General features: G+C 44.7%; 1 protein-coding gene across 10 annotated transcripts in view; it reads left to right on the top strand.

Annotated features, from left to right (window-relative positions):
• AFF1 (ALF transcription elongation factor 1) overlaps positions 1 to 15,774 on the top strand; it is a 163,827-nt gene that overhangs the window by 9,225 nt on the left and 138,828 nt on the right. For 9 of the 10 annotated variants that reach the window (XR_010601250.1, XR_010601248.1, XR_010601249.1 and 6 more), the window contains exon 2: positions 2,441 to 2,503. The exons of the other annotated variant lie outside the window; for it this stretch is intronic. Coding sequence is in view for 5 of the 9 variants with exons in the window: in XM_024103110.3 (XP_023958878.2) it covers positions 2,469 to 2,503 (35 nt within the window). In the remaining 4 variants the exon portion in view is untranslated. The remainder of the gene's footprint in view (positions 1 to 2,440; positions 2,504 to 15,774) is intronic. 10 annotated transcript variants of the gene reach the window in all.

The following is a 15,774-nucleotide window of genomic DNA, read 5'->3' as shown; positions in this document are numbered from 1 at the left end:
TACTCTGAAACTTTGAAACTTCTTCTAAACCAATTATTGTTGTTAAGGTTTTGTGCAACCTATTCAACTGGGGCCAGGTCTACACTACACACATATATTAGTATAACTAAGTTGTTAGGGGTGTCAAAAATCCACACCCCTGAACGACATAGTTATACCAGCCTAACCCCTGGTATAGACAGCGCTATATTGGCGAAAGAGCGTCATCTGTCGACATAGCTACTGCTTCTTGCAGAGGTGGATTAACTACCCCGACGGGAGAAGGTCTCCCATCGGTGTGGGAGCATCTTCACTTAAATGCTGCAGTGGCGGTGCAGCTGTCCCAATGCAGCATTTTAAGTGTAGACCTGCCCTGAGAAACTGGACAGTGGGCAACTGGAGTAGATCTGAAGGAGGAATCAAGGTGATTATTGTGGTAGTTGCCACAAGCTTTGTAATAAAATATGCTCCAAGCATTTGCATGGACTTGAGCACAGGGAAGACTTTGTAGATCGCAGATCCAAGTCTTTTTTTTTTTTTTAAATTGACCTCATTTTTATAATGATCAAGGGGGAGAGGAATACCTGGTAACTGAAACCCAATTGGCTGTGAATAGCACTCTTTTGTTACAGCCACCCATTTCAATGCACGTCATAGTAACTGTGATGGGACATATCTGTGTTCTCTTTTCTGTCTTTCTTTCCTTTTCGTTGTGCCTTTTATTTTATTCCATTTTGCCGTATATTTTTTTGTTTCCTCTATTCACCAGAAGGGAACAGAGAAGAGAAGTTCAGGCTGGTAAACTACTGCTTGAGCCTGTAATCCAGTGTAGTTAGGTACCACAGCTGGGAGGAGAGAGGAGACAGTGGTAACTTTCAAAGAGCTTCTCTTTGCTTTATCTGCATTTATAGGGCATATTTGTAGTGAATGTGTGGGGGTATCTAGGGTCATGCAGCTTCTCTCCCTCCCCTCACCACCCAGATACTCCTTTCCTATGTCTATCTCCCTGGACCAGTCTGGTGCTTCCATTTGGAAAATGGAAGCACCCCCAGTTGGAAAATACAACTGTTGTATGCTTCAGACAAGTGCTCATGTAACTCCAACATAGAAGTCTCTGGGCCTTGAAATGCTAAAGAGCCCAGCATGAGTAGTGACATCAGATGATGGCTAACTAGGTGCTAGTTCTAGGGATTTCTGTTTGGCAAATATCTTCGCACAGTGCCACACAACACAAGCAATTACTGAATGTTTTGTGTTGCTCCTAGACATTTAGGACCTAATTCTGCAAATGCTCTCTAAGGAGTATAGTGCTTACTGCTGTGAGAAATCCCTTTGAAGCCAACAGTTCAAACCAATGGAGTTCAGACCAATGGGACGACTTACAGGACTAAGCAGGGTGTTCATTACCAGGTTCTTAGATTGTAAACTTCTTGAGGCAGAGAACTCTTCTTTCTGTGTCAGAATTTTACTAATGCATAGCAAAGTCCTAATGCAGTGTAGCCAACTCCGCTGATTTTGTCGTGAGTCTCATAATAACTATTGTTTTCCTTAAAGCCCCAGCTCATGGAGTCAAGAGGGTATATAATGATTTCAGCCTTCATTCTTAAAGAAAAAGTAAATTTCTAGCCTCCGTAGCTGGGGGGAGAGCTTCAAAATGTGACCCTGGTGTACCCAAAAGGCTCAAAAAGCAGACGGCAAATAAAAAGAACACCTAATCTAATATTTTTACATAATCTCATGGTTTTAAAGCCAATATCATGATTTCTGGTGAGCCTGACTCATGATTTTTGAACATTTTTGGGGTTGGCAGTACTGCTAACGATTTGCTGCCTCAGGCAAACCATCTATTCTGTAGAGTATTAGCCTTGCTAATACATGGTCATTCAGGCTGATAGCTCAGACTGCCCTGCAGGTTTGAGGGGGGGAAAGCTGAACTTGGGGAGAGCTGCTGAAAAATGCTGTGCATGTTTTGGTTTTGCTTCTGCTTTTGATCTTCACTCATAGATCGTACTCAGAGAGCATTATTTTTGTAGGGGTACCTACATTTTGCTCAATTACAATATGGCTTTAGAAAACAAGCTATCAAAGGAGCAATCTGATGGATCAGTCACCTCTGACAACCAAAGCTGAAAGGCAGCTATATACACACACAACTGTAGATGTCTATTCCTTCCCTGCATAATTTCTGCTTCAAATTAACAAGACATTTCAGGCAGGATGGTACTAGAAAGAGAGCACGTCTCTGGAGATTAGACACACCCAGCCTCCTGTCCTGCCCTATACGACCATCTACGGGGAGCAACAGTTTGGGAGAAAAGTGATCCCATTGGTCCATATTATTGCTTAAGCAAAGCTTAGGTGGCACCTATGATCAGGCTGAATATTACGTGCTATGTCTTACAAAAGGGGAAATACCTGGATATTTTTTACTTGGGTATTAATGTCCCCTTTTCTCTTCCAGATGAGCTGATTTACACTGAAGTGTCGTAATGGCATCCACAGACACGCCAAGCAGCACCAATGGGTAGGAATTAACCCAGTGTAACACTGGGCACACTCTTCTCTTTTACTTTTTAAACTAATTTTCAGATAGGTTCAGATTTAACCTCTCTTCATTCATTTTGAGACTGGTTGTGAGGGGAAAATGGATTTAAAACAAAACCATCTACTGTTCTTTGTAAAAGCCAAAGATGACTGTAACTTTCTTCCATATAAGTGCAATGTAAAATAAAGCATTTGACACCCACTGTCAATGTGGGGGAAGACTTATCCAGCAGCACCAAAGCAATGGCCACTAGTTCTGCAGGTTTGGTAAGTGGGGTGGAGCCCTATCTTAAAACACATCCAGTGGTTTGATCCCTTCCCCAGGGTTAGTGAGAGAACTTGATGTATCCTGTTTCACACAATTATCTGCATGAGGTTGATTGTGCCATTAAAATGCATTGCTTCTATCCGGTGTCACACATGCATATGGAAGGAGAGCTAAAGGGCTGTTCTGACCTCTGGACTAAATCCTGCAGGTGCTGAGCTTATCCCTTGGAGGTGCAGGAGGCAAGGGAGATGTGTTGAGGATCACTTTAGCAAATGAAATGTATCTATCTAAGACAGGGGTGGCCAACCTGTGGCTCCGGAGCCACATGCGGCACTTCAGAAGTTAATATGCGGCTCCTTGTACAGGCACCGACTCCTGGGCTGGAGCTATAGGGGCCAACTTTCCAATGTGCAGGGGGTGTTCATGGCTCAACCCCTGGCTCTGCCACAGGCCCGGCCCTAACTCCACCCCTTTCTGCCACCTCCCCGAGCCTGCCGTGTTCTCGCTCCTCCCTCCTGCATGCCACGAAACAGCTGATCCGGAGGTGCGGGGAGGAAGGGGGAGGTGCTGAGCAGCAGGGCTGCCAGTAGGTGGGAGGCGCGAGGAGGGAGGGAGGAAAGCTGATGGGGGGGGGGGGGGTGCTGCTGACATATTACTGTGGTTCTTTGGCAATGCACATTGGTAAATTCTGGCTCCTTCTCAGGCTCAGGTTGGCCACCCTTGATCTAAGGCATTTAGATGGCCCCCATCACGGTAGTATCTGATCACCTTTCATACATTTATCCTCCCAACACCTCTGTGAGGTAGAGAAGTGCTGATATCCCCATTTTACAGATGGCAAGCTCAGGCACATAGCGATTGTGACATGCCCAAAGTGTCACAGGAAGCCAGTGGTGGAGCAGGAAATTGAATCCAGGCCAGCTCACTAACCACTAGTCCCTCCTCTAACCTCTTATATAAAATTAATCCAGCTTTATTAATTTTTTTCATTAAAATGGCATAGATATGCAAGAAATGTCCTCTTTTGTATCCTGATATCCATGTCTGAACGTAGTGTATAACCGCATGGATGAATTAAAAAATCATGGGGATTTATTCAATCACTGTCCTGCATACATCTCTGCCTCATCCTGGGATCAGATATCACAGCAAAATGAATCTGACAGCTGTTGAGAGTCTGCAGGGTACATTGTGTTCTGCACATGGTTGTTATCTTGATTCAATTGGAATATAAATCAGGACATTTGACACTCTTCACAGTGTGGTTTCTTATAGCTCTGGTGCCAAAGCCAACAAGGTATCTAAACCTCTCCAAGTTAATTTTAACCATTTATGAAAGTGCATATGTTGCTTGTGGAACATCTTTAAAGTATTAAGACCCTATGAATGACAGTAAGGTAATGCCAAGCAATGTGATGGGAATTCCTGCTGATGGCTGCAGAGAGACAGTGGGGTGCAGCCTGCAAGATAGTCTCATTCATGAATGAGCCGGTTCATTTTTTTAAAGCTGTTTCTTTTAATTGAAATAGTGATTGGCTATTCCCTCCCACCCCCTCTTTCTCAGGAATATCTTATTTTTAACATCCGCAGAACACTTCTAAACAACTGTATGCATTCATAAACTCTGCTGTTATTACAGTCAAAATAGTACTTCACGTAGAGAATCATCCTGAAAGGGGGGGGAAATACATGTCCTTATTTTCCACTACCACGTCTGGAGTCTTCCTCCAGCTGTGCGGGGCAGGCAAGACACCTGATTAACATTTATACAATGCTACTCGTGCACTAGCCAACAGACATGCACTATGGCAGAGATGTTGTCATAGGCCCCAGTTCAGCCAAGTTGTGGAACTTCAAGGATGTGCTTAAAACTAAACCCATTCCAAAGTGTTTTGCTGAATCAGGGCCATAAATATCTTCTCCACCTCACCCCTTCCCAACTTCCTGCCCACCATTGGCCAGCAGCATTGCCATCACTCACAATCCACAGCCTTTGTTGTATTGTGTTGTTGTAGCCGTGTTGGTCCCAGGATATTAGAGAGAAACAAGGTGGGTGAGGTAATATATTTTATTGGACCAACTTCTGTTGGTTGGAAGAGAGATGAGCTTTAGAACTTTCACAGAGCTGCTCTTCAGGTTTGGGAAATCAGTGTGTCAAAGCTAAATAGAAGTTGGAACAGATTGTTTAGCATAAGTAGTTAACACATATTTCAAGGGACCATTCCAGGTGAAGTGACTCGTTAACCTCTCCGGTCATAGGGAGGAAACGGGATGAGGGGGAGGCAGGTGAGGGAGTTGTTTGTGGGTTATAGATCGTTTAAATCCAGTGTCTCTATTCAGTCCATGATGCTTAGTGTCTAGCAAAGTTATGAATTTAAACTCCCAGGCTCATCTTTTAAAAGTATTCTGCAGGTTTCCTTTCAGAATGAGGCTGGCTAGGTGAGATAGAGTGATGGCTATGTGAAAAGTGTTCACGCACAGGTGATAGGGTGTTTCTATCTTTCATCATTTTCCTGAGTTGAGTTCATTGGAGAGTATAGTGATTGTCTGGTTTCACCCACATAGTTGTTGTCGGGGCATTTGGTGCACAACATGAGGTACGCCACATGTTGGGACAGGGATGCGTAGGACCCCTGGATCTTGAACGTACTGATTGTTGTAGCAATGGAGATGTGTCTGCAGGTTGTTCTGGCAGGAAGCTTGCTTCTGATGATGAGCTTGGAGAGAGTCGGGGGGGGGGGGGGTTGTTTGAAGGAAGAGGGGTTCAGGAAAGATTTTTTTTTTTTTTTGAGGATTGGGTCCCCATTGAGTATGGGTGGTGGTTGTTTGATAGTCTGTATGGGTTCCAGTGTGGGATGGTAGGTGACAATTAAGAGTGTGCAGTCGGAGGGGATTTTATTTCTGTATTGAAGCAGGTTCTCTCATAATGCAATCCACTAGAGAAGTAGTGTCATTGTTTTTTGAAGGCGGTTTTGAGTGTGGTAAGGTGTATCTCCTCTGAATACATTCTGTGGTATCTGAGTGCCTGGCTGTAGATAAGATTTCTTGGTGTATTTGGGATGGTTACTGGATCTATGAAGGTTGGTGTGGTGTTCCGTAGATTTCTCTTGTATATGATTGTCTGTGGAGTTTCATTCTTGAAGCTGATCGTGGTGTCCAGGCAGCTGATATTAGTATGGTAGTGTTTGAGAGAGAGTTTAATGGACGACGGGTGGTGGTTGTTGAAGTAGTGTTGGAAATCTGAGGGAGTTTGTCGTCTGTGCAGAGGATGAAAATATCTTGGATGTATCTCAGGTATATCATTGGTTTTGTGGTGCATTTGCCCAGAAATTCTTCACTGTGGCCCATGAAGAGGTTGGCATATTAAGAAGCCATCCTAGTATCCAGTGCTGCTCCCATGGTTTGGACAAAGTCTTTGTTGTTGAATGTAACATTTGTTATATGTGAGGATGAAATGGACGAGTTTGGCGATGTGTTTGGGGTGGATATCTGAGGGCGGTCCATTGTCTTGTAAATATTTGAGGCAGGCAGCTATGCTGTCATTGTGAGGGATGTTGGTGTATAGCAGGGTGGCCAAACTTACTGATCCTCCGAGCCGCATACGATAATCTTCAGAAGTTCGAAAGCCAGGAGCGCCTGATGGGACTTGGAACTTCAGCCCCGTAGCAAGGGGAGCTTCAGACCCACAGGAGCCCCAGGCCCTGGCATACATGTTTCACAAGGCTGAAGCTCCACCACCCAGCCGCCAGACAGAAGCCCCGAGCTTCCCCCCACCCAGTCTGGTAGGCGGAGAATGGGCGGGAGGGACATGGGGGTGCTCCACAAGCCACACTTTAACTGTAAAAGAGTCCCATGTGGCTCACGAGCCGTGGCTTGGCCACCCCTGCCGTATAGGGAAGTGACATCCGTGGTGGCAAGGATGGCATTTTGAGGGAGGTTTTTAATGTTTCAGAGTTTGTGGAGGAATGAATGAACTTCCACAGGAAAATGATAAAAGACAAAAACACCCTATCATCTCTGGGTGAACACTTTTCACAAAATGATCACTCTATATCTGGCCTATCCCTCCTCATCTTCAAGGAAATCCGCACAATACTTTCGAAAGACAAGCCTGGGAGCTTAAATTCATAATTTTGCTAGATGCTAACAGTAATGGACTGAATAGACACACTGGATTTATGGTTTATTACAACAATCTGTAACCCACTAACGACTCCCTCCCCGCCTCAGCTGTCCCCCTCTTACTTTCCCCCCATGTGACTGGAGGGGTGTTAACAGGCCACTTCACGTTGAATGGTTGCTTAAAATATATGTTAGCTACTTATGCTAAACAATCTGTTTCACCTGGTATTTTTCATTGTGACACTACAGACCTACATCCCTCTATAGTTTCCCAGACCTGAATAACTCTGTGAAAGCTCAAAAACTTTTCTCTCTCACCAACAGAAGTTGATCCAAAAAAAAGATTACCTCACCCACCTTGTCTCTCTAATCCACAGCCTTATTTACCTAGTTAAACTGGCTTTTCATGTCTGCTTGCACTCTTGAGTTTCAGTGCATTGCTGGCTTTGCAGTTCAACCTTGAGGAAGCAGGATTGTGGGATTTACAGATTTAGGGCATGTCTTCACTAGCAACGTTAAAGCGCTGCCGCGGCAGTGCTTTCATGTGGTTGTGTAGTCACAGCATAAGACAGCGCTGGGAGAGAGAGCTCTCCCAGCACTATAAAAAAATCCACCTCCACAAGGGGAATAGCTACCAGCGCTAGTGCATTGTCTACACAGGCACTTTACAGTGCTGAATCTTGCAGTGCTCAGGGGGGTGTTTTTTCACATCCCTGAGCGAGAAAGTTGCAGCGCTGTAAAGTGCCAGTGTAGACAAGCCCTTATTTTTTGTATCTGGGAGACTATCTAGGGCTTGGCTATACTTGGGACTTCACAGCGGCAGCGCTGTGAAGCGCGAGTGTAGTCGCGCAGCCAGCGCTGCGAGAGAGCTCTCGCAGCGCTGTATGTACTCCACCTCTCTGAGGGGAATAGCTTGCAGCGCTGTGAGCGAGCATGCAGCGCTGCATGCACTGATTACGCTCGCGCTTTACAGTGCTGTACTCACATTCAGGGGTGTGTTTTTTCACACCCCTGAGCGCAGCAAGTGGCAGCGCTGTACAGCACCAGTGTAGCCAAAGCCTAGTATAAGGTTCTGTGACTTCCTACCCCCCCCCCCCCACACACACACTTACAGTAGCAACGTAAGGGTGTGTGCCTCCTGCTAGCTGTAAAACCTGTGGTGTGGGGAATATGGACTTGCCTAACAACTTAGTAGTGTGTAATTCAGTCTCTTTGTTGTTTGGAAGGAGAAGCACTGAGAGGACTCTGGAATGATCCCAGTATTGTGATTAAAGGGATGAATCTGCTGTAAAGAGAAGGTGTAAAATGATAAAATGGGCCTGCATTTCTGCATGTAGGGATCACTGCTTAAGTCCTGAATTTCATGCCCCCTGACTGGGGGCACAGGAGCAGCAAGCCACAGACAGTACTTGGGATTTTAATTGTGTGGGGTTTGTGCTCCAGCATCAGAAAAATATTAATCCAGTTAAGAAAGAATCAGCCTCTGAGTGAAAGCAGGAGGCAGTGTGATTGGCTGCTTGGCAATTCCACTGGAGGAAATACAGGGCAAGACCCCATTTTGCTGAGAAATTATTGGTGGTTTTGAGAAATGCAGCTTGACGTAATATTGGATGCATACGGAAGGCTAACTCGTTCCTTTGAAAAGGTCATTCACTGACCTGTTGCCGAGAACCCCTTGGCAAATGAAAAAGGCAACTGCATGTCTGCTTCAGCTACTTGGAAACACAAACATAATGTGTCTGACCCTTTTCACCTCAGAGTGAAAAGGAATCTCCAATGGTGGTAAACGGTGGCAATTCTTGTAAACAGAGCTGGGAAAAGACCTTTTAATTAAGACAGCACTGACTCTTGAGAAGTGAGAGTGAGGATGTGTGTATATGCTTTTTTATTTTTTTAACCCATTACATTATTAATACTTAAGTATAATGAGATGTTTGGAAAAATTGGTAGGTGCATGTATTTGACCTACTTTTTCTCTGTATAAGTAAATATTCTCTTACTGTGAATGTGTTATGGAAAGGTTACCTATATACTTCATCTAATCAGTATTTAATAAAATGGATGACACTCATTCCTCTAACTAGGGACATGGGTTGGATTCTCTTCCTCTCTTCTTTCCTTAAAATGAGTGGATGCTTTTAAATTTAAATAATGTGACCAGTGGTGTAACAAGGACCCAAAAGACCCTGGTGCAAGAATAAGTTAGGGCCCCTCTTCCCAATTCTGAAACCCAGTTCCACACATCCCCAATCCAGCCCCCCCCCCCCATTTTCCTAGTTCTGCTCCAAGTCCTCACCCCAGCTCTGATCTAGTTACTCAGCACTCCCTCCCCCCAATCCTCCCCAGTTGTCCCCATGCCCCTGCCCCATGCAAAGCGGACAATGCTTTTACCTTGCACTCAGTCTGGGGGACTGGGGGCATCTCCTGTCTCTGGGGCTCTCCATGCACCCCTGGGTGTTGCAGTACCCTCTATGCCCCGTTCATGTATCTATGACTAAGTGGGAATTTTTTGTAATATTTTTCGTGATGCCTATGTGTGCCTCAGTTTCCCCTATACTTTGCTTGGCTATCTGGTAGGGAGGAAAAGGATTGTTTGCTCTTAGGGCAGGCTAAGAGACATAGGTGTGTCTCATCTAGCTGCCTGTGGGGATGGAATGGGTCATTAAAAAGGACTGGCCAAGGTGGACCCATATCAGTAGAAAATCTGATGATGATGCAAGGACATTGACACCTAGCAACCAACGACCCAGAGAGGGGGAGGATTTCCCTGCCTCTCAGCAGGGAAGCTTAGCAGAGACCCCAGCTCGAGAACAAAGGGGACTGTGAGGCTTAAGGTGGGGGAATAAATGTGGACTCTGGAAGAAGCAGAAGCTCTCACTCGGGAACTGAGGAAGGATTGAGAGAGAAACTCAGACCCTGAAAATGGAGTTCGCTCCAGCTTGGCTGGTGAATTGCTCTGGTTTGACCAGAATGGATGATGCTAACTGAAGGACTTCCAGTGCTATGTTCCAACTGAGTAAAAAACCCTCCTGTTTTGAAGACACCACTTGAGTATCACTGCAAATGCCGGGTGCTGTGCATTAGTCCCTACAGGGTGTAAAAGTCTCTGACCAGGAGTCAGCCTCAGTTGGACTTGCGGAGCAGAGCTCGCAGCATGAAGCAGGAGTGCTCAAGCCCCAGGGGTTCAGTCTGAGGAGGCGGTGAGACCATGTGGCCCACCCTGAAGGAAGAGTGTGATCCAGTCGAACCTGGCACATCAAAGGGGTTCCTCCCAGAGAACTGCCCCAAAGCTGGGGATATAGCACTGATCCTGTGGATCCGTGACAGCATCCTTGCTGGCTGCTCATGCCCAGGGCCAGAGGGGTCCCCCATCCCAGCCACTTCCCTGCCCTGGGGGACTACCACCCATTCTCCCCTGGTAGCCCCTCTACTGCAGCGTGGATCACCTTTCACCAGGCTGGTGATGGTATGAACAGGGATAAGCGTGTGCAGCTAGATCCAAGCACCCTTCATAGTTTATCACCTGCAGCACCAGCACAGCGCCCCCCCCCCCCCCCCCAGCCCCGGACACCTGGGTTCTGTCCACTGGAGACAATCCATATACACGATCCAGTTACATCTACACATAGTGGGTATACAGAGTCCCATATGCATGGGTCCTATCCAGTGTGCCAATCGGATTGGTTGGGCCCGCATAACCTCATGGGCCCTGGTGGGAAAGCACCATTTATGCCACTGAATTTGACTTTGCACTAGATTGACATGTCAAGTTGTTGGAGTCTGTCTGAGCAAGCGATTGTGTTTGTACAGCACCTAGCACAATGGGGACCTGATCCTGATTGAAGTCTTTGTTAATTTTTTTATTTATTTATATTGTATTTGGTTCTAGGTAGTGATTACCTGTATCAGTTTATTCTAGCAGCTTGGTAACTAAGGACAACAAAGATGTCCAAGGATTTCCTTATCCAATCTAGAGAATCAGTGAGATTTTTTTCTTCTACTTGATGTTCTTAAATGTTAAACAGATATCACTGTAAGATCCAAGAAGAAGCAGCAAGAGTCACTTAAAAATGATTGCCTCTTAAACTGCATAGGAAGTGCAAATGAGTAACTTAAAGAATGGCCTCCAGAAATTCTATGAACAACTTGAGTAAAACCTGCAGATGTTTTTAGGGGGGAAAAAAAAGCAGAATTTTCTGGATAACTAGGCTGTAAATAAAGTACTGTCTGATACATGTCACAAATCTGTATAAACTGAGCAAGGTCAGGATGGGTCAGTACTTGGATGGGGGTGTGCTTTATTTTACTCTGCCCCTTGTGCATGAAATGTCCAGCTAGCACTGATGTGACGTGAGTTTCTTTTTAATGTCCACCTCTGCCATGATGTCTATAAAATGCTGGCCTATTAAAGAAGGCTAGGTTAAGGGGCAGAGTGGGATATGTGTACGCTTGATGAAAGCCCATGTTGTCGTATGGGTGTAATTCATAAAATGTAAAAAAAAAGCTGGAAATGTCTGAGAATTTAAAAATTGGATGATAACAGGCCAAGAATTACAGTGAAGATTGAACCTGATAATATTCTAAACAAAAAGAGCTATCAACCATGGTTGTAGCGGTTTCCCATCATGTCCCACTGACTCTCAACAAGCATTCTAGGGTTCAGAGTGACACCCAATGACAATCCTGAAATCTTACTATATATATATATATAAAATATATATACACACGTGCACACACATATTACATACAAAAACTATATTAAAAGAACATTATTAAGATTGCAAAGTTAAAAGTTAGGAAATACCAGCATTAAGGTTGCCTGTGAAACTTTACTGCGACCTCCTTGTATATATACATTGCAGACTATTTAAATCACCAAATGGAAAGCCTCAATTTAAATAATCCATTTTGATCTACTTTTCAATTTGTGTTTGTTATTTTCTAAAGAAAGCTGTATTCTCATTGAGTGATATAACCATTAAAACATGTTGATTTACAACTAAATAGAGCCTTTACACAATTTGGTAGATCTTTTTGCTATCTAGGAAGGTACACTATAACTATATACATTTATTTAAGCAATTATATAGGATAAGATAATTTCAGATTCTTATTAATTGTACATGTTTAGTATGTTAGGAAATGGTGAGTGATGCATTTCTTATTTACTAGCTAATTAACTTTTTGCTCATGATTTGAGTCAAGCTGCATTAGGATCATAGAAGACTAGGGTTGGAAGAGACCTCAGGAGGCCATCTAGTCCAACCCCCTCAACCTTCTGTTCAAAGCAGGACCAACCCCAACTAAATTATCCCAGCTAGGGCTCTGTCAAACCAGGCCTTAAAAACCTCTAAGGATGGAGATTCCACCACCTCCCTAGGTAACCCATTCCAGTGCTTCACCACCCTCCTAGTGAAATAATTTTTCCTGATATCCAACCTAGACCCCCCCCCTCCACTGCAACTTGAGACCATTGCTTCTTGTTTTGTCATTTGCCACCCCTGAGAACAGCCTAGCTTCATCCTCTTTGGAACCCCCCTTCAGGTAGTTGAAGGCTGCTATCAAATTCCCCCTTACTCTTCTCTTTTGCAGACTAAATAAGCCCAGTTCCCTCAGCCTCTCCTCATATGTCATGTGCCCCAGCCCCCTAATCATTTTTGTTGCCTTCCGTTGGACTCTTTCCAATTTGTCCACATCCTTTCTGTGGTGTGGGTCCCAAAACTGGACGCAGTACTCCAGATGTGGCCTCACCAGTCCTGAATAGAGGGGAATAATCACTTCCCTCGATCTGGTGGCAATGCTCCTACTAATGCAGCCCAATATGCCATTAGTCTTCTTGGCAACAAGGGCACACTGTTGACTCATATCCAGCTTTTGGTCCATTGTAACCCCCAGATCCTTTTCTGCAGAACTGCCACTTAGCCAGTCGGTCCCTAGTCTGTAGCTGTGCATGGAATTCTTCAGTCCTAAGTGCAGGACTCTGCACTTGTCCTTGTTGAACCTCATCAGATTTCTTCTTCACTTTGTCCAGGTCACTCTGGACCCTATCCCTACCCTCCATCTTATCTACCTCTCCCCCCAGCTTAGTGTCATCTGCAAACTTGCTGAGGGTGCAGTCCATCCCATCACCCAGATCGTTAATGAAGATGTTCAACAAAACCGGCCCCAGGACTGACCTCATGGGCACTCTGCTTGATACCAGCTGCAAACTAGACATCGAGCCGTTGATCATTACTCGTTGAGCCTGACAATCTAGCCACCTTTATAGTCCATTCATCAATCCATACTTCTTTAACTTGCTGGCAAGAATACTGGGGGAGACCGTATCAAAAGCTTTGCTAAAGTCAAGGTATATTACGTCCATCGCTTTCCCCATATACACAGAGTCAGCTATCTCATCATAGAAGGCAATCAGGTTGGTCAGGCATGACTTGCCCTTGGTGAATCCATGTTGACTTTTCCTGATGACCTTCCTCTCCTCTAAGTGTTTCAAAATGTATTCCTTATGATTTTTCCAGGGACTGAGGTGAGGCTGACTGGTCTGTAGTTCCCCAGATTCACCTTCTTCCCTTTTTTAAAGATGGGCACTATATTTGCCTTTTTCCAATCATCTGTTACCTCCCCCGATCGCCATGAGTTTTCAAAGATAGTGGCCAATGGCTCTGCAATCACATTAGCCAACTCCCTCAGATGCATTGCATCTGGCCCCATGGATTTGTGCATGTCCAGCTTTTCTAAATAGTCCTTAACCTGTTCTTTCACCACTGAGGGCTGCTCACCTCCTCCCCATACTGTGCTGCCCAGTGCAGCAGTCTGGGAGCTGACCTTGTCTGTGAAGACTGAAGCAAAAAAAGCATTGAGTACTTCGGCTTTTTCCACATGGTCTTTCACTAGGTTTCCTCCCCCATTCAGTAAGAGGCCCACACTTTTCCTGACCACCTTCTTGTTGCTCACATACCTGTAGAAACCCTTCTTGTTATCCTTCACATCCCTTGCTAGCTGCAACTCCAATTGTGCTTTGGCATTCCTGATGGTAACTGGAATTTAATTAAACACACAACAGCATATAAAAAATCATTTGTATTAAATAAAAGAACCTGAAATGTTTTGCATACATGAACTTCTTATATAAAAACATGTCACATTTACAACTAAATAATACTTATATATTTTGGGCTTAAAATATTTTGTATTAAATTCAGATTTAAATTTAAACAGGCTTATTTTAAAAAAAGAAACATAATCTAAATAAAATTTTTAAAAGTATTTAAATTTCCGATTTAAAATAAATAAAAAAATATATTTGTATCCACTCTGATGCACTGTGATACAGTCTCTTAACTATGTGATCATATATCTTTTCCACAGAACACTGCCTCATTCAGTGCACAGGGTGGATGGCGTTCACTTAATGAGCAGCTGTTCAATATTTTGTGTTCTCCTCATTGTTCAGTGTGTGGCCCCATGCCTTATTTACTGCACATGATTCAAACCCTGCTCTAAAGACAGACTTATTAATTGTTTCTTGGGCTTTTCTGTGCGGCTCATTGTTATACTATCTGAGTACTTCGCAAACATTAATTCATTTTCACAATACCCCTGTGAGGTGAAGCAATGCTATTATCCTTATTTTACAGATGAAGAGCTGAGGCAGAAAGATGAAGGTCAAAAGTTTCCACTGATTTTGGATGCCAGTTTGAGACAACGAGGACCTGATTTTTCAGAGTACTTAGCATTGTATAGCACAGATCCTATTGACTTCTTTTCCATCTGTAAGTGCTCAGCACTCTTGCAGCTCAGATCCTAGTGTATCAAATCAGGCACCCAGAAAGTGCGGAACACACAAATAGGGACCACCTGTAAAAAGTTTAGATTAAGGGACTTGCCCAGCATCACATAGGATTTCTGTAGCAGAGGCAGGGATAGAATCCAGTTTTCAAGGGCAGTGTTCAACATGACACTGTTTTCTTTTTCTGCCATTCCCTGCCTTGTTCACCACACACCTTCCAACTTATGCAAAAATTAGGCAGGTGTCTTACAAATAATAGCCTCCTTTCCTAAACAGCTGTGATTCATCCCTATAGCAGGTCCATCTTGTGCACTGAATGAGGTAGACATCCTGTGGAAAAATAGTGTGTGATCATGTAATTAAAGGCTGTATCATTATGCAAACGCACAAAGAGGCTAAATTAAGGTTGCATAGCCAACCTTCATTGGGGCATTTCCTATCTTTTGAGTGCTTGACTTATGTACAGTACTTTAATAGTGTTCTTTTAACATAGTTTTTTATGTGTAATTTCCTAGGTTTTTAAAAGGAGAAAGCAAAAACAGAAATAAAATCATATGGCTTTATATTGACACCAACATGGGTCTTCAGCAGAGTTGGATTCTTTAGATCTACTGCATGGACATCTGTCACTTAAGCTGTTGGAGTAACTGATAGCAGGGCCGGCTCTGGCTTTTTGGCCGTCCCAAGCAAAAAACAAAAAACCTGCAGCGCGGCTGGAGTGCGGGTGCAGGAGGACCGGCTGGGGAGGGGGCAGGGGAAAGGAGCGGGCGGGAGAGAGAGAGAAGGGGGTGACCAGGGCTACAGCAGGGGCACTGCCACGCGGCCCCTCCCGCTGCGCTGCCTCCTGCCGGGAGGGCTCCGCTCTGGTGGGGGGGAGGGAAGGAAGAGGATTGCCCTGCAGGGTGCTCTGGTTCTCCGCGCCGCTGCCCCCTACAGGGCGGCAGGAGCGGAACAAGAACAAAAACAAAACAAAACAAAAGCGGCCTTCCGCCCTAGGATTGGGCAGAATGCCGCCTCCAACAATCTGCCGCCCCAAGCACCAGCTTGCTCCGCTGGTGCCTGGAGCCGGCCC

This window comes from Chrysemys picta, chromosome 5, assembly GCF_011386835.1.
Source record: "Chrysemys picta bellii isolate R12L10 chromosome 5, ASM1138683v2, whole genome shotgun sequence".
NCBI classification, from domain to species: Eukaryota; Metazoa; Chordata; order Testudines; family Emydidae; genus Chrysemys; species Chrysemys picta.
The sequence above is the reverse complement of the archived record's forward strand: the minus strand, read 5'-3'. Positions and strand labels throughout refer to the sequence as shown.